This window comes from Girardinichthys multiradiatus, chromosome 4 (genome assembly GCF_021462225.1).
Source record: "Girardinichthys multiradiatus isolate DD_20200921_A chromosome 4, DD_fGirMul_XY1, whole genome shotgun sequence".
In the NCBI taxonomy this organism is placed as follows: domain Eukaryota; kingdom Metazoa; phylum Chordata; class Actinopteri; order Cyprinodontiformes; family Goodeidae; genus Girardinichthys; species Girardinichthys multiradiatus.
In genome coordinates, this window is record NC_061797.1 from 22,427,173 (window position 1) to 22,452,993 (window position 25,821).

At 38.5% G+C, this 25,821-nt stretch overlaps 1 protein-coding gene across 3 annotated transcripts in view; it reads right to left on the minus strand.

The window, feature by feature from the left end:
• Positions 1 to 1,752: 1,752 nt before the first annotated feature.
• Positions 1,753 to 25,821, minus strand: part of gpc6a (glypican 6a) — a 225,220-nt gene continuing 201,151 nt past the window's right edge. For all 3 annotated transcript variants that reach the window (XM_047363179.1, XM_047363178.1, XM_047363177.1), the window contains 3 exons: positions 23,159 to 23,289; positions 15,107 to 15,282; positions 1,753 to 7,478 (listed from right to left, as the gene is read on the minus strand). In XM_047363179.1, the coding sequence (XP_047219135.1) occupies positions 7,255 to 7,478; positions 15,107 to 15,282; positions 23,159 to 23,289 (531 nt within the window). In that variant the 3' untranslated portion in view covers positions 1,753 to 7,254. The remainder of the gene's footprint in view (positions 7,479 to 15,106; positions 15,283 to 23,158; positions 23,290 to 25,821) is intronic.

Sequence of the window (25,821 nt, forward strand, 5' to 3'; positions counted from 1 at the left end):
CGCAATCATTGTAATCAAGACTTCAATTCAATTCAATTGAATTCAGTTTATTTATATAGCGCCAATTCACAACACATGTTGTCTCAAGGCACTTCACAAAAGTCAGGTACATACATTCCAATTAATTCTAACCATTGAACAGTGCAGTCAGAGTTAGTTATTTATTCAAATTGGATAAAAAGTTTTTCTATCTAAGGAAACTGACTTAACCTTTACTCTACAAACTACTACAGATACAGGGAACATTTCCTCATGACTTCGAACTGAATAATTAAATCATTATCTAAGCTGTTTAAAACTTTGAAATATATTATGAGTGGGAGTGTGGCAGAGGCGCTGGGATAAAGCGTGCAAACCGTGCACGGAGGCTGCAGTCCTTGACAGAGGAGTCACAGCCCGTTGACCTTTGCTGCATGTCTTCCCCTCTCTCCACCCCATTTCCTGTCAGTCAACTTACAAAATAAAGGCCCCTAGTACCAACAGAATAAAAGAAAATGTATTATGAGTTTATCATTCCCTCAAAGGCCTACATACAGGGGATTTACTTTCTAATTCTAAATTATATTCCCTACTTTAAATTAGTAAGTAAATAGGAGGGGAAACCAAGATTATGAACCAGTCTTGATCTGTCAGCTTTTAGCACCAGAACTACAAAGTGTGCCATTCTAGCTAACTTTCAAAGAAATAGCTTGTATTTCTTTCAGGCCTTTCCCACCTACGTCTTTCTCGAATTTAGAAGTTGTTGGGTTCAGCACTAGCAATTCTGTCTACCAAAGGGTAATCTGAGATGGTCAGGCTGTACTGGTCTCTTAAGGCACATGCTTCTGAATGTCTGGGGTTCCCCACTTTGGATCGACTGTACGAAGGGAAATGCTTCTGAAGAAAATGTATGCTGAGCACACATCCAAGTGCAATCAGAGAAAAACCTGAAGCTTACACAGCTTTGCACAATCAAGTAGAACATGATGGCAATAATAAAATAGAAGGAACACAACAAGACTCTGAAAATCAGTCCTCTCTGAAAATAGAAGGGTCTTGTTCTCAATGGTCCCCCAGCTCAACTCAGCTCCGTGGCAGCATGCACCTTTAGTACCATAAAATAATTAGTATTTTCATGAACCAACAATTTCAGGGCTTTTGAGTTAAGGGGTAAATATCAGTTTCTAGCATGTACTGTATTAGAACCAAGCAGAAAACGTTTTTGTGTTTAAATAAATGGAGTAAAACTATGAAACGGTCTGAATGTTGAACTAAATCAATATCCAAACATACAACAGTTCAAATCAAATTATACAAGAATGTGGTCATAATGGGATAAAATATGTAATACTTGTCCTTATTTTATTAGTACTATTAGTATAGGTAGTAAAAGTATTATCATTGTTTCTTAGATAATCAATTTGATTATAATACAAGGAAGCATTGTTATTGCTGCAGTAGCTATTGTACGTGTCATACGAAATGTATAAGATTGACACATTTCTAAATATTCTTTGTATATATAATGTAGCATGCTAACATTAATCAATGAGCTATAAAAATTAGAACATAAAGGCGTGATAACGGTGATCCATGGAGGAGAAGGATTAAATATATTTATACTTCCCCCTACTCCTTTGAATATGTAAACCAATCTATAATGTGTACAGTTTTATGGTATACTGTTGCTAATTTGCAAATATTCAAATAAAACAATAACACAAACTATTCAATTCTGATGAACAACACAGTAAAAAGGCATGGAAAATGTAGTTTTTTTTTAATAAAATGTTTATTATTACGATAGTAATATTTTCTGTATACAAGAATGTGTAACAAAAGCCAAATAAGCAATCCATTTTAGTATTTTAAAAAATGGTAAGGCATGTCTGCTTGTATAACCATCGACTTCAGTTCCCCCAAAACACTTTAAACAGCGTGCACCAAACAGCTCCAACAAATTGTAATGTGCTCCTTAGTCATTAAATTTTGCAAGTCACAACAATACCACACTCACAGCATATATTTAGCAAAAGTGTAGCAAATGATTCACGCCAAAATGAAAAGACCTTGCATAACAAATGGTGTCCTAAACATTTAGTAAAAAATAAATGAGAAACTGTCAATCACAGTTTTCGTTTTGTTTTAGTTTTTTTTTCTTCAAATGTTCAACTAACTCAGAAGAATAATAATGATTTATTTATGGCTCATGGGTAAATTAAGTTCATCACTGCAACACCTCAAACTTTTTATTTCTGACTAGAATAGCCTTATGGCTTGCCAGGAATGATAGAAATAAACAAGGTAATAGCAAGGTAATAGCAACCATTTATTTTATAATTGTGGGAAAAGACCAGTTTTCTCAGATACAAGGACCAGACTCTTGAGAAATTCTTATCTCATTTCACATTCACAGCTGTGTTTTCAGCAACAAGAGTGAAGCCCCTGCATTATTCTCACTCATCCACAGCTCTGATGCAATCACAGCTCTAGCAGAGACTCTCTTAAGTGCTTTTAACCTTTGCTGCAGATGCTTACAGTGTTTCTGCGCTGAGAGAAAGCATGCTTGTTAAGGCTCACCAATGAGGCTAAAACAATGCTAGTATCTGATGCCAATCTGCTGCCTTTCTGCCTCATTATCAAGACTTCAGTGATTGTCCTTTGTCACTTCAGGGGCCCGACTCAGAGATACTTGCCTCAGCTGTTTTTAATACCCTAAAACTAAGTTTGTTTTTCAGATAGATTATATTACCTTGTAAATTAAACAGATCAATGTTTGTTTGATTTGACAAGCCATCAAAATATTCTAAGTAGAGTCATCTGACCCCACTGCTGTTCCTGTATGCTTGAATCTAACTTTAGGGAACACTTCTAAACTTAAAGTTCCAAAAGGGATGGGAAATTTCATATTTTTGTATTTAAATTTAATACAAATTGGCTGCAATGATGAAACAAAATAATAATTATTATTTTGCACAATATTAGCCAAACAGCCTAATAAAACAATCCTGGCCTTTTATTAGATCTTTCACAAAATACAAAAATTGACCCCCTTATATCCAAGTCAAAAAAGTCAGTATTGCACATCACAGCGGACTCAATAATTAACATGTCCCCAAGACTTTCCGATGCATGTTTCTTATCACTTTGACCACATTAAACACCATCAGATAGAATTGTTTCCTATGAAGAGTTTCAGATGGGTGGTGGGACTATTCTCCGGAACAAAGTGGAGTGCAACTTCCACCAACTTTTTTTTTTTCTGCATATAAGCTATTTTAGATTTTGGGACAGCTGTGTTTACGTGTAAAGCTTCCAGGCCCTGACATTGAAAGGGGCTTGTCAAGTCACCCCTGCACTCGTCACTGAAATTTCCATGAAATGTTCAGTCAATCAAACTGGATTCGCTGACCCTGCAGAGGCTGTACAGGATTAACAAGACCTGGAGCTGAAGGTGGCCTCCTCTTCCTCATGCTCCAATAACATAGGTGGAGCAGATGTAGATGCACCTCGACCCCATGCTTCTCATCTTTTTAGTCCTATCTGATTCTTAAATTAAGACATTAATCTACTGGTTGGAAAATATTTAAGACTGCCACTGCTCTTCATCTCTAAAAGCTGCAAATTACTACTGCGTTACTACAGTGTGTCCAATTCACAAACAACAAAAATTATAGTCACTGGCTGTCCAAAAGCAGTGACATTTTCAGAAACTTTATTAAAAATGTGCAAAAAAATTGCTTTTCTTTTGCAACACTGCTATGTGTCAGTATTAGAATTTCCAAATAGAAATCATCAAAACACGAAACAATATTTGTCAGACTAAAAAAGAGCAATGTGGCCTGCAGATTTACAAAGTGAAACAACCTTTAACCTTTAATAAACCTGCACCTCGTGTAATGGCTTGCTGTAGTGAGTGTATTAAAAATTAAAAGAAAGGATTTTACCGCTTAAATCGTTGGTTTTCTCAGTAATAAGGCTTTAGAGTCTCAGTTCTGGGTTTCCGGTTTTCTTTAACGCAGCATTTTTATAATTTTGTAACTTACAGAACTCTGTGGAAACTAAAATAAATGATAAAACACATACCCACTAGTTGGGCATACCTTGTGACTGATAAGCTTTTTGCTATCCAGTGTGCATAGTTTCTGTCATACAAAATCAGATCTCCCTACTGGTTTTTGGAATCAAAAGATGTCCACAAAACACTGCATGGAGTCATATTAACTTTTGTCCATTTTATTTCGGACTTCGAGCCAAGTTAAAATCTTTAAACTAAATAAATATATAGTTTCTATTTATGGGAGTTGTTTGTGTCACATTTTTCTCTTTGTTAAAAGTTAGGAATGTAAAATGGTATGGTGGTATGCTTTCCTTTATTTGTTAATACAGTGAAATTCATTCTGCATTTCAAGCTTTATAATACATTCCAACAGATGAGGATTTTGTCATCTTATTCCTACAAATAGCATATCAGGTATTACTTTGCTGCTTCTATCAATAAAATCTCATCACATTCCCTGTCTGGGACAGGTTAGCGACTACCGAACTAATACCACTCCGTATTGTTCTGCAGCCAAGCCTTTTTGTCATGTCTGTAGGATGTGACTTTGCACTTAAAGCAAAGCAATTTTGTACTTGTCTTAGCCATGGAAACCTGAGATATTGGAAGTGCAGCTGCCCACCTTTTCCTAATGGCATTACCATTGCGTCATATACTATTTGTAGCTTTGTTTTCATTTTATAAAACTGTAAAGCTTATAATCGCATATTAAATGTCTGTGGGATGACATTTTTTGCCTGCATTATAACACTAAAGCTGGGTGCATCCTTGCTCAAAACAAAATTAAAAAACTAGTCCATCAACTACCTAAATTACTCCAACGTTTTGGAATGTGTTGCAAGCCTGAAATGCAGGAAGGTGCATGTATATTAACAAATGACATAGATCTAAAGATACAAAATACAATCTATCTTCACACTGTCTGCAAAAGAGAGCAGGCTGTTGGGTATATGTGTAAAAACCTTTATTTTTCATTGCGTTTCCATCTTTACTTAATATCTCACATTTCTATTTTTTCTAACAATTTAGATTTTTTGCCAATTCACCAGGTTACTTTTTGCCAATTTATAAAAAAACATTCAGTAACAGTTAGGAGTAGGATTTCTAACTGTCCTTGCACTGATTTTCTTGTGGACAGTTAGACATTGGGGAGGACCTTATGTTAATCACTGCAACGTCTTTCCTCAGGCCTTGCCCTGTTGCATTTCACAATTAAGGTTTACGCATCGGTGCTTAAATCATGCCACCTTCTCCTAAATACATTTCTGTGAGGAGTGAGGTTATAGAAGTCAACTGTTGTGTAGTGGGAGCTTCCTTTGGCACTTGGGGCCTCGGTTGTGAGTCACACGAGCACACTGAGGACAGATTTTCCCTCTGGTGCTCTGTGTGAAATCAGTCGTGATGCTGGCGTAAACTTTGGGATTGATGCCTTTTCTTCATTCTCACCCCGTGCTGCCTTCGGTGTAGGGAAAAACTTGTTTGTCCCATGCTTGTCTTCATATGCTGAGGGATAAACATGACCTCTGTGAGATGCTCAAAGCAGCTGTTAATTTGTTACAGTGATGCATTTGGAGAGGTCCCTGCTGTGATAAGGGACATTTGTAATGTGGAAACAGTTTAAGTGTTCATGACCTGGCTGGTTTTAGATTGTGCAGAAACTTGTGTGAGAGAAAAGCATGACATTTTACATCATTTGTGAAACATTTTTAAACAGTTCTTCCATTGTTAATTTCATCAGCTGGCCGTCAACACTTTCTAAGGCTAACCTTTTCTGTATGACCGGGGGTCTCAGACACTGCATTTCTGGAGCACAGGTTATTTGCTCTGCACACTAAGCCTTCACAGCCTGTTAAAGGTCGAAGCCTGTAGGAGACAGACTGATGGGTATGAATAGTAACCCCAGCTCTTTGAGTTCTCAGAGCCCCCTAACCTTGACAGTCACCTTCTTTTAGAGGTGACATTGAACAGCCATGTTAAAGTACATGATCACTTGCAAAAAACTGCAAGGTTGAAGGGATGGTTGGTTTACTCTTGCTGGTCAAGGTAAAACATGCAAAATTTGGCATTGTGCATGATCATATAACTATAGGAATCCAGGGGAAAAAAATTAAGCTTTGTTGCTATATTTATCTTTACTCTTCTCTAAGGGTTAAACCCCCCCCCAAAAGTGGATATTAATGGCCCAAATAAAAGAGATTAATTCAGGTAGCTTAATAATTTTAGCAGGCATTTATAGTATAATGGCTTGATATTGTTGCTGAAACATTGTTGTAACATAAAATTGAAATAAAAAGAGTATGATATAATGATGATCTGTTTAAAGATGTACTTTTAACCTAAACCAGTAAGATTACACAACAGTACAATTATGTTAACTACATACTGTAACCCCTTAAAGAATAATACAATCAGTTTAAACAATCTGAAAATATAAATCTTTTTTATAACTATATGATGGGTGTCTCTTGCAGCTTTATAAACAGGCCAACAAAACAATCTGTGCAAAGTAGTACCCTAGGTGCAACAATGCAGCACTTTTGTAGATAGATAATCAAATGTGCAACAAGAAAGTGACTGTAAGACCAGCTTCTTCCTCAAGCCACAATGATACGACCAAAGAGGAAACCAAGTGAACCTTTCGGGCTGGATGGTCCTGTGCAAAAAAAATCTAAAACTATAGAGCTTTGAAACATAAAATAAAATCAGAATAAATAAAGAAAAGAAGAAGGAAACAATGTTTTGTCTGTTAACATCACACCCATGCATGCACACAGAAAATGTTTGTGCCTTTGTCAGAAGGAAAGAGAACTAATAACATAAAAACAGTGTGGTCTTCTTTTCACTTCATCACACAAAGGAAAAGAAACACATTTTTTCCCTTTATCCGAAAAATTACTGATAGAACCACTTAAGATAGTTTTGTTTCCTAAAAGAGAAGCATGTTTTTCAAAGTTCACTTTAGAAGGATGAGAAAACACCACATTTTCATTTTTCCAGAGATGGTAAAACCTGGTTCACTGATGGCACCGAGCATTCTTTGGGGGACAAGCAGGATTCAGCACTACACTCACTTCCAACCCTACCACATCATACTGTCAGCCATTCTTGACATGTTTTCGGGAGGTTCTACATGTCCAGTGAGGGAACAGCAGTATAATTTGCTGTAAAACATACTGTTACTTAACAGTAGAAGAGTCAATGAAGGCCACACTGTATTATCTCCATTGAGTCTGTACTGCCCAGAGTGGGAGTGTAAGGGCAGCCATCACCAGCATGGCGGAGGGTCCACAGGAGAGTGACTGGCCAGCTGCAGCAGCTGCAGCCCGTTCATCGCTTCTGTCAGCTCCAATCACGGGAGCGTCCGTTCCCACAAAAACAAACTCTGTTGTGCAGCCGTCAGAACAGCCGCTGCCACTTCCAGAGCTACTGCCCTCGTCACCTGCAGCAAAAAAATTACACTCATTTAAATGTAAACATAAAAACAATCATCAATCAAAAAAAACAAACAGTCATTAACTGTAGTTGTTTCATTTATAACCTTTTACAAGGAAAATAATGTGGTCACAAACTCAAACGTTGTCAGTCAGTCAGTCAGTCATTTTCTACCGCTTCTTCCATAGTGGGTCGCAGAGAAGCTGGTGCCTATCTCCAGCAGCCTATGGGCGTGAGGCGGGGTACACCCTGGACAGGTCGCCAGTCCATTGCAGGGCAACACACAAACAACCATGCACACACTCATTCATACACCTAAGGGCAATTTAGAGAGACCAATTAACCTAACAGGCATGTCTTTGGACTGTGGGAGGAAGCCGGAGTACCCAGTGAGAACCCACGCATGCACGGCGAGAACATGCAAACTCCATGCAGAAAGACCCCCGGCCGGGAGTCGAACACAGGACCTTCTTGCTGCAAGACCCTCAAAAGTTGTAATGATGATTTTCCATTAAAGACACACCAAGAAACGGACTCAGATGATTTATAGCATGTTAGCCCCTAAATGGAGACTGGATTTTCCTAAATTCAAAAACCAGACTGCAGGAGAGTGAGATTGTCATCACATAACAGGAAACCTGAACAGATGACAGCAAAGTTGTTCTGCTGTTTAGGCACTTTAAGTCTGTCAAAAAAATGCTGTATTTGGAAGTGTTAGCACCCTTTAGGAAGACACAGAGTTAGGGGAAGGATCTACATTCTCTAGATCAGGGGTCCTCAAACTCTGGTCCAAATCTGGACCCAGAGAGCGTTTTGTCTGGTCTGCAAAGCATTTTCTCATTTACTATGTAGATATAGACATTTTATTCCTACCGGCTGCTGCATCTGACTTTTGCATATGCGCGATGGGCAACTATGTGGCTCAGCGATATTCTGATCCACACTCCAAGCCAGCTGGTGGCAGTAATGCGCCACATTGGTGAATGCCAACTGCCAGAAAATAACAAAGAAGAAGATATGCGGGGTCCCTGAACATGGGTTGCTAGGTTACTAGCTTGGGAGCTCAGGCTTGCTGACAGTACAATGACTTGGTGGTGCACAGATGAGTGAGTAGAAGAAGATGGCTTTGTCAAAAATACATAAAGTGGACTATGAAAATCACACTTTCAAAGATGAATGGAGAGAAGCATACGCTTTCCATTTAACTTCTGTAGGGTGTAAGGCCAGTCTGCCTGACATATTTTTAATCAGTTGGACTTATAAAGAATGGAAATCTAAAGAGACATTTTAAAACCAAACATAGGAACTTCAAGGAAAGCTATCAGCCTGGGTCTGACGGTAGGACAAGGAGAATAAATGAGCGAGCTACACGGCTGATAACACAGTCTCTTACGGCACAACAGCGAGCATACGAGTGTTCACTGTGAGTACAGTGGATTTTAGGAAAACACAAAAACCCTTTCACTGACTGGGAAATGATCAAAAAGAGCATGGAAGCTGTGGCAGAAACACTTTTAGATGGAAAGGAAGGACAACTTAAGGAAAAGGTTAAGCAAATTGCCATGCCTACCACAAGCACAACAAGAGGAGCAGAACTGTCCTACTAAGATGTACAGACCCAACTAGACTGAGCCATTCAAACTGCGTTTAATAATGGTACTTAAATTGGATTGCACTTTTCTTTTCAGCAGATGATTTCATGGGCATTTAAATAATTGATTAGTAGTTAAAAAACAAAACTCTAGTGTTAATAAATGTTAAATACAAATGAAGGAAAATATTTTTGTCAGTTCATTCAAAATGTTTGGACCCCAAAGTGTTGTGATTCCCAAGTGACTGATGGAGGAAGTGGACCTCCTGCTAATTTAGTTGGGGACCCCTGCTTAAGACTATACCTATATGGTATATACACTGCTGTTGTGCAATAACCTGTGCAACAGTTTTAAAATATCAACTCCAAAATCATTCAATCTTTAATTTAAACTAGTAAAACTATTTTACAACAACTTCTTTCTCCCATAGTGGCATGAGACCATCTCTGTTCCTAATGTAAATAATTAATGACCGCCCATAACAGTAGAGCCAGATAACAATATTTTCAATGCTGTTTTTATGTCTTCTTAAATATGACACTTCTTATAATCAGAATCGGCTGACATTACCACTGGCAGATCACAGCTTGAAAACAATGAATTATTTCCCTGACCAATAGTCTTTCATTTTCATGTGACTGAGTATTCTAGTCAGTGATATTCCTTTTCCTAAAGTTTAAGAACACTGCCCAAACTGTTTCTTGTTTTTGACTCAAATTAAACAGTACATTTTATTGTTGTATAAAAATAGTTTTTAACTAACCTTAAGTTTGCATATATGTTGACAACAAAAGTAGAAAAACAGAAAATAGTGTAAAGAATTTAAGTGAATTACAAAACGGCAGCCACAAAATAAATCTAATTTGATAGTCCTTGTTCTCCAAGAAGTTATTTTTTCTGTTGCCTTGTCTGAAAAGCTGAGATACCAACAGTGTTTTCACAGGCAAATAATTTACAGAGGTGACTTGAATTCATTTATGGTGAAAAAGAAGACAAGCAAAAATTAGATTTTAAAGTGTGCAACCAACATATTTACCAACATTGATGGATTTTAATACAAGCTGATTGTTCATAGGCAGAGCCCTATGCACGGGGTGAAAACAATGTACAAACATATGCAGTGCTAGTTACTTATCTCTCCACAGAGATTTATAGATTTTTTTATTGCTCCATTCTTTGCCTACATGTGCATTTGACTTCATTTTTTTTTTACTTTAGCTGGATTCACTGCATCTGATTTCTTTCTTTACTTAATAATCACAGAAACAGTTTGTGGGATGAACTTCTTAAAAGCAAACACTGCAGAAAACCTGTCTCTGTGGAGAATGTGCTCTTATATATTATATATATATTATTTCTAGAATTGCGCCGCTCAAGGTGGCAGCAGGTTGGAGTAGCTCGGTTACTTTTGATTCTGATTTATTCTTTTTTGGGAACTATTCCTCTTGTGGTGGATACAGTTGATTTTTTTTGGACTACTGTCCACTCCGGTGTCGGATGCTGTGCAGCTTGGAGGATTTTTCTTGATACTTTCTATTTTTGGACATTTGTTATGATGCATTGCCATGGCAACGGGGTTGTTTCTTACAACCGGGAGCAGCTGATTAATATCTCAAAAGCTCAAATAATACTTCAACTACAACCCCAAATCCCTGATGAGTTGAAAAGGAGACGCCGTGGATGCAGAGCAGGAGCTAAGAGAAGAGAGAGAAGGAGGAAGTTCAAACCATCTCTTCCGTCGATTATGATGGGCAATGTGAGATCGTTGGGAAACAAGTTGGATGAACTCCAAGCCCTACAAAGGACCCAGCCAGAGTACCGGGCATGCAGTATCATGTGTTTTACTGAGACATGGCTGCAGGATCATATCCCCGACTCCAGCGTCTCTCTGCCGGGCTTTTTAACCATACGAGCAGACAGAGACTTAAAGAGGAGCGGCAAATGTAAAGGAGGTGGACTGGCAGTATTTGTGAACAACAGATGGTGTCATCCAGGACATGTTACTGTGAAGTGTCAACTCTGCAGTCCAGATATTGAACTGTGGGCAGTAAGTTTTCGTCCATATTATTTACCCAGAGAGTTCACCAGTGTTATTTTGGCAACAGTTTACGTTCCACCTTCCGCTGTTGCCGACACTGCATGTGATGCCATCAGCTCAGTTGTTGCTAAGCTACAGACACAAAACCCCAATGCTTTTGTGGCAATTTCTGGTGATTTTAACCATGCTTCACTCTCTGCTACACTTCCAACATTTCAACAGTTTGTCAGCTGCTCTACCACAGAAAACAAAACATTGGATTTGTTTTATGCAAATGTCAAGGACTCATACATCTCTACAGCAAGACCTCCGCTAGGCAAATCAGATCACAATCTTGTTTTTCTCTGCTCGAAATGCAAGCCCCTTGTTCAGAGGCAACCTGTAATAAAGAGGACTGTGAGAAAATGGTCACAGGAAGCTGAAGAAGCTCTGCAAGGTTGCTTTGAGGCTACAGACTGGGACGCACTGTGCCAGCCACATGGAGAGGACATCAATGCCATGACTGAGTGTGTAACCGACTATATAAACTTCTGTGTGGATAACATCATCCCCACCAGAACCGTGAGATGCTTCCCCAATAACAAACCTTGGATCACCAGTGACCTGAAGGACCTGCTTAACAAGAAAAAAAGAGCCTTCAGAGAGGGAGACAGAGAATTATTGAGGAGTTTACAGAAGCAACTTAAAGTCAAGATAAGAGACAGCAAGGAGGTGTACAAGAAGAAGATGGAGAGCAAGCTCCAGCAAAACAATATCAGAGATGTGTGGACAGGGATGAAGAAGATCACAGGCTTCAAGCAGAAGGATGATCAGACCGATGGACGTCTGGACAGAACCAATGAACTGAACACATTCTTCAATAGGTTCAGTTCAGAAAGAAGCTCAGCATCCTCCTCTCCTGCTCACAGCCAAACAGACATCCCACCCTCCTTTGACCCACAGGACCCACAGCTGTCCAGTAACACCTCACATTTTGTATCTTCCACCTCAGCCCTAGACCCTTCTACATGTTTGCCATCAACCATATCAGAAGATGCTGATGCTTCCTTTGCTTCCCCCTCCCACCTGTGTGTCTCAAGAAGTCAGGTGAAGAGACAACTGGAGAGACTGAATAGGAATAAGGCTGCAGGTCCAGATCATGTCAGCCCTAAAGTCCTGAAGGCCTGTGCAGAGCAGCTCTGTGGGATTCTGCAGCACCTCTTCAACCTTAGCCTGGCCCAGAAGAAGGTTCCGGTGTTGTGGAAGACCTCCTATGTTGTTCCAGTACCAAAGAAAACTCACCCATCAGTCCTCAATGACTATAGACCTGTTGCCTTGACATCTCACATCATGAAGGTCCTAGAGAGACTCCTGTTGGCCCACCTGAGTAAGCAAACAGTAAACCATCAGGACCCCCTTCAGTTTGCTTATCGCTGTGGAGTTGGAGTTGAAGATGCCATCATACACCTGCTTCAACAAACCCACTGTCATCTGGACAAAGCCAGCAGCACTGTGAGGATCATGTTCTTTGATTTCTCCAGTGCATTTAATACAATCCAACCTGATTTGCTTTGTCAGAAACTACAGAAGACTCAGGTGGAGGCCTCAACAATCTCCTGGATTAAAGACTACCTGATAAACAGACCACAGTTTGTGAGACTGAAGGGTTGTGAGTCTAACCAGGTAGTCAGCAGCACAGGAGCATCACAGGGGACTGTACTCTCACCATTCCTTTTCACTCTGTACACCTCAGACTTCCAGTACAAGACAGACTCCTGTCATCTGCAGAAATACTCGGATGATTCTGCAGTCGTGGGGTAGATCAGAGATGGACAAGAAGCTGAGTACAGGATGGTGGTGGACCGCTTTGTGGCATGGTGTGGAAACAATCATCTCATGTTGAACGTGACTAAAACAAAAGAGATGATTGTAGATTTTAAGAGAAACAGGAATAAGTCAAACACTATTTCTATCATGGGAGAAGAAGTGGAGGTGGTGGAGGAGTATAAATACCTCGGTGTTCACCTGGACAACAGACTAGAGTGGAGATGCAACTGTGAAGCCATCTACAAGAAGGGACAGAGCAGACTGTACTTCTTGAGGAAGCTTAGATCCTTTGGTGTTTGCAGCAAGATGCTGCATATCTTCTATAAGTCTGTTGTGGAAAGTGTGATCTCTTCTACCATCATCTCCTGGGGAAGCAGCATCAGAAAAGGCTGGCTCTGTTCTGGGGACTCCTCTGGAACCTCTGGAGATCATTGTGGAAAGACGGATTCTTCATAAAATGAAGAACATTATGGAGAACTCTGAGCATCCTCTTCATGAGACTGTTGTACAACAACAGTGTCTTCAGTCAGAGGCTTTTTCAGATCTGCTGTAAGACGGAGCGCTACAGGAGATCCTTCCTGCCCACAGCCATCAGCATCTACAACGGCTCTTTGAAGAAACCTACATAATATGAGCTATAACAACATTTAATTTCCCTTTGGGATTAATAAAGTATTTTTGAATTGAATTGAATATAATGATGCCATCAAGGAAAAACAATATTTAATTAAGGCTTCTATATTTCACTACTCTCCTGCATGTAAATTCAACCTTAATGTGATATATTATGAAAATTCAGCTTTTTCTTTTGTTAAAACATAGACATATCTTTGGATTTCTGAAGTCACAACATAGTCAAAAACACAAACAAACTTAGGAGTAGGACTTTGTGTAGGGTCCCTCCTAAGTTTTAGATCATCTAATTCAAGCAGAATTTTAGATTTGCAGGCTAAGTTTAAGTCACAGTCCAGTCTTCTCATTCCCTGTAAGAAATAAATTGCTGTGGAATTTGGCTTTTCTTGAACAGTTAGACATTTCTCAAAACTAATCTAAACAAAAGATACCAAATCTCCAAAAAAGGTTTGTTTTATCTTTTTACAAGAAGCTGGGAATGTTGATGTTCTTCTCTTCATGGAAAGAATCTTTAAAGGAAGCTAATGTTCAAAAATGTATTAACTGACATTGTTTACAATTAGCCTGCAGTAAGGGGTTTATTAACCACTTAAGTCCAAAGGGGTTTTGTGAAGTTTGAGCTCAAAATAACAATGGCAAGTCTAACTGAATTTTCATGAGAATTGAAATACTTAATAATTATATATTTCAAATGTGAGTGCTAATTCTGGTCTTCCTTTGCTGCTGGTTGAGTAAAACCTAGATAGATTGTGCCAAAATGTATTTGTTTGGAATCTGTGAGCCTTCTGCTTACAGCAGACATGCTGGTTGTGTGTGTAGAGGCCGTGCGGTGAACAGCTGAGACAGAGTTTTGCGGTAACGTCATTTTGTGGAGTTTGTTTATTTTCTGATTCAACTGCCCTTAATTTTAACTGTTTTTGGTGTTTGTAGAAATGGTTTATATCATCTTTTAGCCAATATTCTATTATTTCTGAGGATACCACATATCTAATGGAACTTGCAGTAAAGAAAGTAGAAGAAAACAAAAGTTAAATTCTGCCCCCAGTACTGGGGGTTGGCCTGGCTAGACATTATTCGTCAGTATTTGCATCTGCATCACAGTGTTTTAAAAACCAGTTCAACACATGACATACATACATACATAGTCATACAGACTCACATTTTGTTTGAGGCTCAGAGTATTTTTCCCATCTTGTCAGCTCTAGCAGATCCACAGAATCAAACATGATTGTTTCTGTCACGACAGCATTTGAGATGTATATCTTCATAAACCTAGGCCTGGCTGCCTATCATTTGTTGTTTCTCCACACCTGGAGCTATTTATTCTCCTAATAATGTCTGTCTTGCCTCAGTGATGCTCTGAACATCCTCTGCCGTTGGTGACAAGTTCCAACATGAATGACAATTGAGATGCTGTTTCTGTAGTTTGTGTATCTCTTAGAGTGTTTTTTGTCATGTGGTTCAAATCAAAACTAATGTGCAGTGTGAGAAGGAAATGGAACAAGGTTTTTCTATTTGTTTCCAAGCTACATATAAAAAACATTACAGAGATATTTGAGGACTTACTGGAGTCCTGGAAGTAGATGTCGTTTCCATTGTAGGCGTTCTTCAGCTTGTTGGTCATAACTCGTAGAGCCATGATCTGCTGCCGAATCAGTGTGTCTGGTCGGGTGATATCTAAAACCACTTCTGGATTGTTCACCTGGTTGGTGAGACCCTCCTTTACAACTTCAGGGAAATATCTGGAAACAGAACAAAAAAACTCACAAACATTCCAGCCAAACATTTTATTTAAAATTTAAATGTAAGCTGTTTTAAAATAGGTAAATTTGCAACATTTTCAGCAAAGATGTGAAGGAATAATGCAACAAAGTTGAAAGCACATATTTACACACACTGTATAAAAGACAGTTTATTCATGAATGTACTCAAATTAGTGTTAGGATTCTCATAATTATTTCTGTTTGCTTAATGCCAGAATAATGAACAAGAGAATGTTTTGATAATTTTGTTATGATTTCTTCAAATACTCTGATTTAAACAATGTGGAAAAGCTCAGAAAATGGTGCCATGGCTCTGTGAGATTTTTGAGACACGCTGCCTCCATGTGTAACCTCATAGAAAATAAAAAAAAAGTCAAGATATCAGGAAAAGAATTATGGACTTCAAAAAGTCTGGTTCATCCTTGGGTAAACATTTCAGATGCCTAAAGGTGACATGTTGATCTGTTCAAACAATTATACACAAGAATAAACAGCCTTGGAATTATCATCATTATCATTATGTTGTGTGGGTGGTAAGCTGCAGGAAGGACTGGTGCATGTCAAGGAAATAACATTATGTGGTAGTATTGAAACAAAATCTGTACACATCTGCCAAGAAGTTTAAGCTTGGGCACAAATGGGTCTTTTGCATGGACAATGGAACTAATCATGCAGGAAAATGTTGCCCTTAAATGGCTTAATGACAACAAAGTCAACTTTTTGGGGAGGCCTTTACAAAGCCTGGTTCTCGGTACGGTAGAACATTTCTGAGCAGAGCTGTAAATGTGTTTGTGTGTGTGTGTGTGTGTGTGCGCGTGCATGTCTGTCTAACTTTTTGTGGATTAATCTGTGATGGAACACCAACACTGTGTGGAAATTTTGCTCTGTCCACACAAGGAAAAATGGCTTATGTGGGTTAATGGTTAGGTTTAGGATTGAGATATGAATTGAGTTGAGGTTAGGTTTAGGGTAAGGGTCAGGGTTAGGCTATAGCAATGAAAAGAAGGCAGCCCACAAACCCAACTCAGTATCACCATTTCACCTTTTTACAGTAAACAGGCAAGTCTACCAAATATTAAGGAAATATCTAAATAATTTTGTTAATCCTAACTAACTTAAACAAGAAATGTTCGGTCTGATTTGTTGTAAGACAGGTAGATGTTTATTTAAGTAAACCTCTGGTTTTAACTGTATTTGTTAAAGGTTGCATCACTGTTATTCAATTAGAAAATGACACTGATCAGCAGTTGTCAAAGCCTATTAGTACTCTTGTTTTACATTGTTTTTATGTATTTGCACATTTTTCATTTGATTGTGTTGTGTCTCACTTCAACACCAGCAATAAGTTATAAAAGTAAAAATTTATTTTTTAGAAAAGTAAAAGGCTTTTGTTTTACATGTGGTTTAAACTGGCTTTAGAAAATCAGGAGAAGGCTATTGGCTGTGTCCTCAGAGTCATTTTCTGAAGGGTGCTGCAGGAATATGGAGTCAATTTTACTGGCTGGCAAGGCTCTTCATCACCAAGACAAGATCTGTGTCCACATTACTTAAACTAGAACAACATCCTAGAAAAATATGCACTGATTAAACACACAAGAAAAGCATAACTTGAATGTTGTTATTGAATTGTAACGCCTTTCTTTACTTGGAAAGCAAGGCAGATTGTTGACACTGGTCTTATTTCCTGCCTTTGTAGGACGTTTGTTATGTGGTAAAAATAATTTGTTTGCATCCTTCAGACTCAACAGAAGTAAATCAATTGCACCCACTTCTATTTATGAGCAAACTCTTGCCATAGGTGAAGGATAACATCAGTTTAGTTTTTGTTCTCTGATGAGTTTTAGTTGTCTAAGTTTTACTAACACAACTGCTCCCTCTGTACTCCTGATCCTTTGCTGCCGCTCCGGTTATTAATCAACCTGAATCCCTGGTGGGGTTTTCTGACTGGATGTTGTTTCCATTTCTCCACACACACTTTTCAAATCACTCGACTCATCTCTTGGCCTTTAATCTGTATTTTAACTAAGCAAACACCTTAAATGTCTTAAGTCAATCATAGTCTTGTTTTTTAGTTTAGCGGACGATACCTTTATGACAGAAAGGTCCAGGAATGATGACAGACTTAGTGGAATTGGACACAGATACCGCTTCTGGATTGGTTCAGCGTGCAAACACAAATCAAGTATTCAGCAAGGACAGTAAGACCAATATCTCCAATCCAAGTATCATGAAAACCCAATTATCTCAATAAGCAGAAAATGTCCAAGCACTAATTACATTAAGCCCACAGTCCACTCAAAGGTTTATTCACCCTTTATGAGAGCTTTTAACTCTGGTAAGAAAAACTTGCTTTCCTGATCCTCATTCCTTTTTTGGTGACTTAGGTAAATCAGGGCTTTTCTTTATCAAATATTACCTGTTGTTTTTTCAGAACCCTACCCCCTTTGCTTTGTATACTTTGTTAGTTTATCAAGTTGGAGGGCCTGGGCTGAGACTTTGGTTACCCATCAGGGCATTGAACAGTGGTCTTCTGTTGGTTTTACTAATGAGCTAAAGAGAGTCTTGGATCTTCCTGTTAGGGGCTGGGATGCAATCAGGTGTTTAATACTTCTCCACCAGGTCTGAAGCAGTGTGGTGAACACTCAGGAGATCAGGACTCTCGGTGTGGATTTAGGATAGAAAAAAATTAACCACTATGAACTGGTGATCCCAGACTGACCAAGTCATTAGACGTGTTTCTTTGAACTATGTAGAAAAACACAAGGAAAACAGACCAAACCCAACTCAAATATTTTGGCCCAAAGATGGCTTATGTGCCCCTAATTATTTCTGCTCTCAAGAGGTTAACTGGGAATATTCTTGAAGTTCATATTGCCATTATGTAGTAGCTGTCTTTGGGTGACCTGAGCCTCTGGTATATTTAGTTTCCAATGATTCTTTAACAAGTGCTAACAGTAGTTTCTCAGTGTGCTTTGGCTATAGGTTCTGAAATGCTTGTTTCCTGGAACTTAATTCCCTGGAAACCTTTTTATCTACTTGTGCGGAGCGTTTGTGTAGATTATGCTGAGTGTGTCCTGCTGCTGGAGTGCTCCTGTAATTTAGGGACCCATCGCAACAGTGAAGTTTCAGACTGCAAATTAAAGCAGTGAAATCATACCAACTGCGTATAATCAGATTGTTTTATAGAAACTATGATTTAAAAGCAAATTACTGTCATTCCAAACTTTGTAGAAATATGTACCTTGAACAGATTCAAAAGAAGCTGGACTAATGGTGCAGGGGGGTGGATAGGCTCCTGCAAAAGCCATGATTTTCAGCACTAAAGCATAACTGGGGTTTTTGTCACAGCAACATCACTTTATAACTTATATACAGGTCCTTCTCAAAATATTAGCATATTGTGATAAAGTTCATTATTTTCCATAATGTAATGATGAAAATTTAACATTCATATATTTTAGATTCATTGCACACTAACTGAAATATTTCAGGTCTTTTATTGTCTTAATACGGATGATTTTGGCATACAGCTCATGAAAACCCAAAATTCCTATCTCACAAAATTACCATATCATTAAAAGGGTCTCTAAACGAGCTATGAATCTAATCATCTGAATCAACGAGTTAACTCTAAACACCTGCAAAAGATTCCTGGGGCCTTTAAAACTCCCAGCCTGGTTCATCACTCAAAACCCCAATCATGGGTAAGACTGCCGACCTGACTGCTGTCCAGAAGGCCACTATTGACACCCTCAAGCAAGAGGGTAAGACACAGAAAGAAATTTCTGAACGAATAGGCTGTTCCCAGAGTGCTGTATCAAGGCACCTCAGTGGGAAGTCTGTGGGAAGGAAAAAGTGTGGCAGAAAACGCTGCACAACGAGAAGAGGTGACCGGACCCTGAGGAAGATTGTGGAGAAGGGCCGATTCCAGACCTTGGGGGACCTGCGGAAGCAGTGGACTGAGTCTGGAGTAGAAACATCCAGAGCCACCGTGCACAGGCGTGTGCAGGAAATGGGCTACAGGTGCCGCATTCACAAGTCCTGGGCTACAGAGAAGCAGCACTGGACTGTTGCTCAGTGGTCCAAAGTACTTTTTTCGGATGAAAGCAAATTCTGCATGTCATTCAGAAATCATGGTGCCAGAGTCTGGAGGAAGACTGTGGAGAAGGAAATGCCAAAATGCCAGAAGTCCAGTGTCCAGTACCCACAGTCAGTGATGGTCTGGGGTGCCGTGTCAGCTGCTGGTGTTGGTCCACTGTGTTTTATCAAGGGCAGGGTCAATGCAGCTAACTATCAGGAGATTTTGGAGCACTTCATGCTTCCATCTGCTGAAAAGCTTTATGGAGATGAAGATTTCATTTTTCAGCACGACCTGGCACCTGCTCACAGTGCCAAAACCACTGGTAAATGGTTTACTGACCATGGTATCACTGTGCTCAATTGGCCTGCCAACTCTCCTGACCTGAACCCCATAGAGAATCTGTGGGATATTGTGAAGAGAACGTTGAGAGACTCAAGACCCAACACTCTGGATGAGTTAAAGGCCGCTATCGAAGCATCCTGGGCCTCCATAAGACCTCAGCAGTGCCACAGGCTGATTGCCTCCATGCCATGCCGCATTGAAGCAGTCATTTCTGCCAAAGGATTCCCGACCAAGTATTGAGTGCATAACTGTACATGATTATTTGAAGGTTGACGTTTTTTGTATTTAAAACACTTTTCTTTTTTTGGTCGGATGAAATATGCTAATTTTGTGAGATAGGAATTTTGGGTTTTCATGAGCTGTATGCCACAATCATCCGTATTAAGACAATAAAAGACCTGAAATATTTCAGTTAGTGTGCAATGAATCTAAAATATATGTATGTTAAATTTTCATCATGACATTATGGAAAATAATTAACTTTATCACAATATGCTATTTTGAGAAGGACCTGTAGAGTCACCCAAACCTCATAGTAAGGTGTAATTGTAAACTGTAAATGAATATTGCTGCCATAGACGTCCATGTTTACTTCCCTTTGGAGGAGAGCAGAAACATAGTAGCTGTAACTGCACTCATAAGCTTAAGTTTATACTTGACACATTGAACAGGAAGGGTTTGCATGCTAATGGTAAATGGACTGAACTTATCTAGCGCCTTTCCAGTCATACAGACCACTCAAAGCGCTTTACACTAGAGCCACGTTCACCCAATCACACTCATTAACGCTCACACATTCATACACCGATACGCAGATCAGTAGGCAACTTGAGATTAAGTGCCTTGCCCAGGGGCACATCGACATATGGCAGGAGAAAGCAGGAATCAAAACCACAACCTTCTGATTGCAAGATGACTACTCTTCCTACTGAGCCACACTCGCTAATAGTGAAGCAATCTCGCTGTCCTTTCCCCTTCCCCCTGCGCTCCATTCAAAATGAACAGAATTGAAGATGCAAACATGTCTTGCACAAACAAATCACTTCATGAACAGAAGGAAGAGAGTGACAGAAAAGGAAAACATCAAACAAAACAAAGGTAAGAAAAACAAATGTGAGTCACAAAGTCAGATTGTATGCATTAACAGTGTTTAAACGTCTTATAGATTTTTTATTGTTAAAAGTCTAAAATTGTATTTAGGTACAGTTTCTATATTTAAAATGAATTGATTAATGACACAAAATCCTAGAGGGATTGTTTTAAATTGTCTTCGAACAAAAACACCATAACTTTATTATTTAAATCTCTAAAATAATTACTTTTACAAGAACATCAGTCCCTGAGCCATCATTTGATGTATTTCATAATATTTCTATGAAGATTAGCTGATCTCATTAATGTAGGGTGTAGTGGAAATCTTTTGAGGCCTCTTTATGACTCCAAATCACTCCCTGCGCAAAAAAATCTGGACCTATACACATAACCATGTTCTGGCGGAGAGGCAAAACCAGATGTTCCTGTTGATCAAATAGGTGAGAGAATTTAACTTTCCTATCTACAGATACCTTTAATGACTTCTGATATACATATCAATGCAATGCACTATATATGCAGTCAGTTGTCCTACCACAACTAATACCTTTTTATTGAAAATGATTTTTATAGAGTGGCAGGCCTGGATTCTTGGATCCCTTTGGTGCAGTTGCTTGCATGAGCTGAAACATTTTTTGTTGCCTGCTTTTTCTCCAATCTTTGCCATAATGTTATTCCCTGTCAGGCGCAACACACAGTGCAAATCTTACTTGTGTCTCGATCTTCTGAAAAAGGTTTTCTTTTTGTTTTCTGTGAGGTTTTTTACTTACCTTGCTGCTTTGTCTGTGCCCTAGATACTCTGGAACAACTTCTTTGTGTGCTTACCTGCCTGCTCACACAGCTTGAATTGAATCACATCTCACCTTCAATGTATGTTGTCAAATAAGCTCCCTATTTTTTTCAGCTTTCCAGAGCCTTCTTTAGGAAAAGTTTTAACAGGCTGATATTTCTCCCGCCCTGAGATGCAATATTAGCAGTTTAAATGGGAAAAGCAGAGAACCAGAACCTAATTAAAAAATGAGTCACACAGTCGCAATTAAAATGTATCTCTCAATTTAACACATTCCTTCGCGTTAGAATCTAAAATAGTTTCATCATGAAAAGAAGTACCTAAAGGGTAAAGGCACCAATAAATGTGTTTATGGTTGACTGGTTAGTAAGCCTTCAAAAAGACTGACTAAAATTAGACAGAGTTATAAGAGCTATTCTTTTTAACTGCATAGGGTTAACTCAGAAAAAGCTTGTGTACATAACTGGTCATGTTGGATGCACTTCACAAAAGGGAGCCTTTAACATGCTTGAAGTCCACCAAATGTTTTCCTTTCAAAAATCGATGAACTAAAAATAATGTTTCCTTATTTTACATAAGAAAATTTTGTTCACATTGAGGGAGTGGCTGCTGCAATCTTAATGTATTTTACACTTGCTATTCATGCTGAATGAGGGTTTAAGTGAGTGATTTGTTATCATATCACAGCATCTGAATAGGATTTATGTTCAGACTTTGATTAGGTCACTTGAAAACCTACATTCTGTTTTTGACCCATTTGATGGGGGACCTGCTGGTGGGCTTCAGATCTTTGGTTTGCTTAATTTATGAGTTTAAGCTCATAAACTCATGCCCGGATATATTTGTTTTTCTGGAAGAGAGCAGAATTCACGGTTCTGTCAACAGTGGCAAGTCATCCATGTCCTGAAGCAACGTTTCTCATGAATGACACCAACACCATCACATACCATCACACTACTTATTAATGTTTTTACACTTGCTAATTATGCTGTATGTGTTATTTCTTCCCCATAATTTCCTATTAAATCAGTCATTTTATTGCTTGTATACATGTGGTCATTGGTCGGTTTTTAGAGAACAGGGGAACTATTTCATAAAGAATTCCTGATGGCCTGGTTGGTGTTTCATTATCAATTTAACTACCAGATTTGGAGCAGTCTTTAATATATCACTGGCGCCACCATATATCTTTTTTTTGCACCATCTGGTGATTTTGCTACTTGGAACGGATCGAAGCGATGGAGTGATGCATGTTCCCTGCCAGCATCTCCGGTTCACTGTCAGAAAGAGCTACATTCTGACTAGACAACTGTCAGTCCCAGGGTTACTTTACAAGCTGCTCTGGTGACAAGAGGTTTTTGAAGCTCCACAATCCTTCGAGTATTAGAGCCTCAGAGATTATGCCCAAGTTCTCTATATCAGTGCTAATCATTGTAGTTTCAGAGAAACTGCCAATCTTTGAAAAGAATGTGGTTATTTTAATTCCTGGCAGGCACAATGTGATAACAGAAGAGTGGGGGAGATTTTTGTTGGAGCTGTCGACTCCTTACCTGCCCTTTGTATGACTGTTCCAGCACTGCTCCTCGTCAGATTCTGTCAGTTTGCCTTCGGCACAGATGTCATCTGGTAATTTGGACCAGAACCTCTTTGACTCCTTTAACTTCTCTTTGATGTCAATCACCTGCCATTGGCCAAAACAGTAGAGAGAAAAGATGTTGATGTACTAATCCGAATAAAAGGTGGGAATAAAGAACCACAGCATCAGCTACTTCTAATAATTAAAATTACAGATTTTACTGTGGATAGGAAAACAAAAAATGCTAATAAACAATAGTACAACTAGAGACTGTCTATCTTTTTTTTTACAAGTGTAGCTGTCATGTACCAAGTTCACAAGCCCTTCTATTCATTTATTTCATCAACAGAGAAGATGGACAACACAGTTTTATTTTGTTTTTTTTCTCCACATTCATCCATGTTCTGTTCGTCTCTGATTCATACAAGACAGATTTGAGGTTTCAAATCTGATATTTGGAATAAATGGTCACCCCCAACTGATTCCATCTGGGCTTAACAAGAAGCTTGAATGGGTGAGCAGCAAACATGAGGATAAAAAGACAGCACAATTGTCATCCAGTGAAACATGTTGTGTTTCTTTCTTGTTCTTTGTTTTCAATTTGAAAAACATTTAAGAAGACAAATACAAAACTCAAATTCTCCACTAACATTTGGAATATTGAGGAAAGTAAGAGTAAATAAATTTCACAATACAGATAAGCAAATCTGTATTATATTTGTAGAATATATATATATATATATATATTATAATCTTAAACTTGGTGTCATTATTTTTGTTTTGTGCTGTTATGATTAGGAAAGTGCTATACAAATTCTGTCACTCCATTTATAAAAAAAGGTTTATGTAAAGTTCTGCAAGAGATTTAAAAATATGTTTGAAGAGGATATTCAAGATTGAACTGTTATATAAAAGGCTTAAAATAATATTTATCTTTTAAAAACCAGATCTCAACCCTTGAAAGATAATGTGGAATGACCTCAAGTAAGGCACTGACAGAAGATGTATCTGGAATATGACTAAGATGATTTCCTTAAGAAAGAAGCTAATGTTTTCAGAGGGTTGAGTGTCTCTGATCTGCTGATAAAAAAATAGTCAAAATTTATTTTCCAGGAAGCCCTTTTTCCTTCTCTGCTGAGAATGATTAGTGTGAGTGCACTGAAAAGAATATGTTATTGCATATATTACAACTGAAATAATTTAGTTTTTCTTTATATTTGAATAAAGTTCAAAATAATAGCCATTATTAAAAGAAACACTACTTAATTTCATTGATTATGTTAAGGCTTGCGAGATATAGGACCCCAGAATGCAGACTAGTAGGCAGCATGACGGTAAGTAAAAAAGGATTTAATTAACAAAAAACTCTCTAACAAGAAGAGGCAGGAACAAAACAATAACAGGCTGGCTAGACAGGCATGGCATGGTCCAAAAAGCAAGACATGAGCATGATCTGTAAACAAGACATGATTTGAGAAATGTTTCTGTGCCGAATGACAAAACAGGTGTGTATTTATGGAGTGTAAACCAGGTGGAGCTAGGAGACAGATTAGTATGGAGCAGGTGAACCGGATAAAGATAATTAACAGAGAACACAACGTGACAGGAGCAAAACATGGCTGGAACAGAACGCAAATCCAAGGAAACAAACTAATAGAACTATAACTAGGAAAACATGAAACAAAAGCATAAACAGGAAAATAATAAACAGAAGCATGATTCAAAACTTGAGCAGTGAAAAACATATAAGGAAAAAACCTGAAACCAAAAACCAAACAACCCCAAATCATAACAGATTACATGGATCTAATAGCTCCATATAAAGTGACACATAGCATTGCTGTTAGTGCATTCTGCATTAAAAACAGCCATAAACTGAACCCTAGATAGGTGACACATTCATCCTGTGTGTCTGACTGACTCAGTATATATTGTGGTGAGAAAAACCTTTGTAGGTGGGCCTCAACCTTCTACGTAAAATTCTATTGCTTTTCGACTGTGCAATTCTCCCAGTAAATTGTTTTGGACTCAAACCAATTTCAGGTACTGAATTGTTCAAGGCTTGGTACAGCACAGACTGAAAAATATCAGTCTTACAGAATTTGCTGCCATATATATGGAAGAAAAAATAACACCAGAGTGGAGGAAATGCTGAAAGTCTGCATCCCTGATATTAAACCTCAGTGGAGTTTTAAAAGTATTCCAGCATAAACATAAACATATTCAGGGTTTATTTTTGTCTCAATAAGCACTATAGTAGAACATATGATGGAAAAACAAACTTTAGAAACCCTATTTTTTCACTTCTGTTTATACAGCCTCACTAATTAAATACTGACAAGTGAGTGACAGAAGCTACAGACTCAGCCCTCATTTCTCTCTGAGTTGATTGAAAGGCTACATGAACAGATAAAGCTTGCTCATGTGACAGGAAGAATAATCTGGTGATATACAATCTCAGTAATGATCGAATATGAACCTGGAGGTTAAAGACCAAGAAATAGTTGTAGGGGTGGATAATTTTTTTGAAGTCTGCATAAAATAGAATTTTTTGTTTATACATTTTTCTCTGGCCTTCTTGATAGGGACATTTTAACTGGTCATTCAGTGACGCATTTTTTAGTCATAATGCATGCA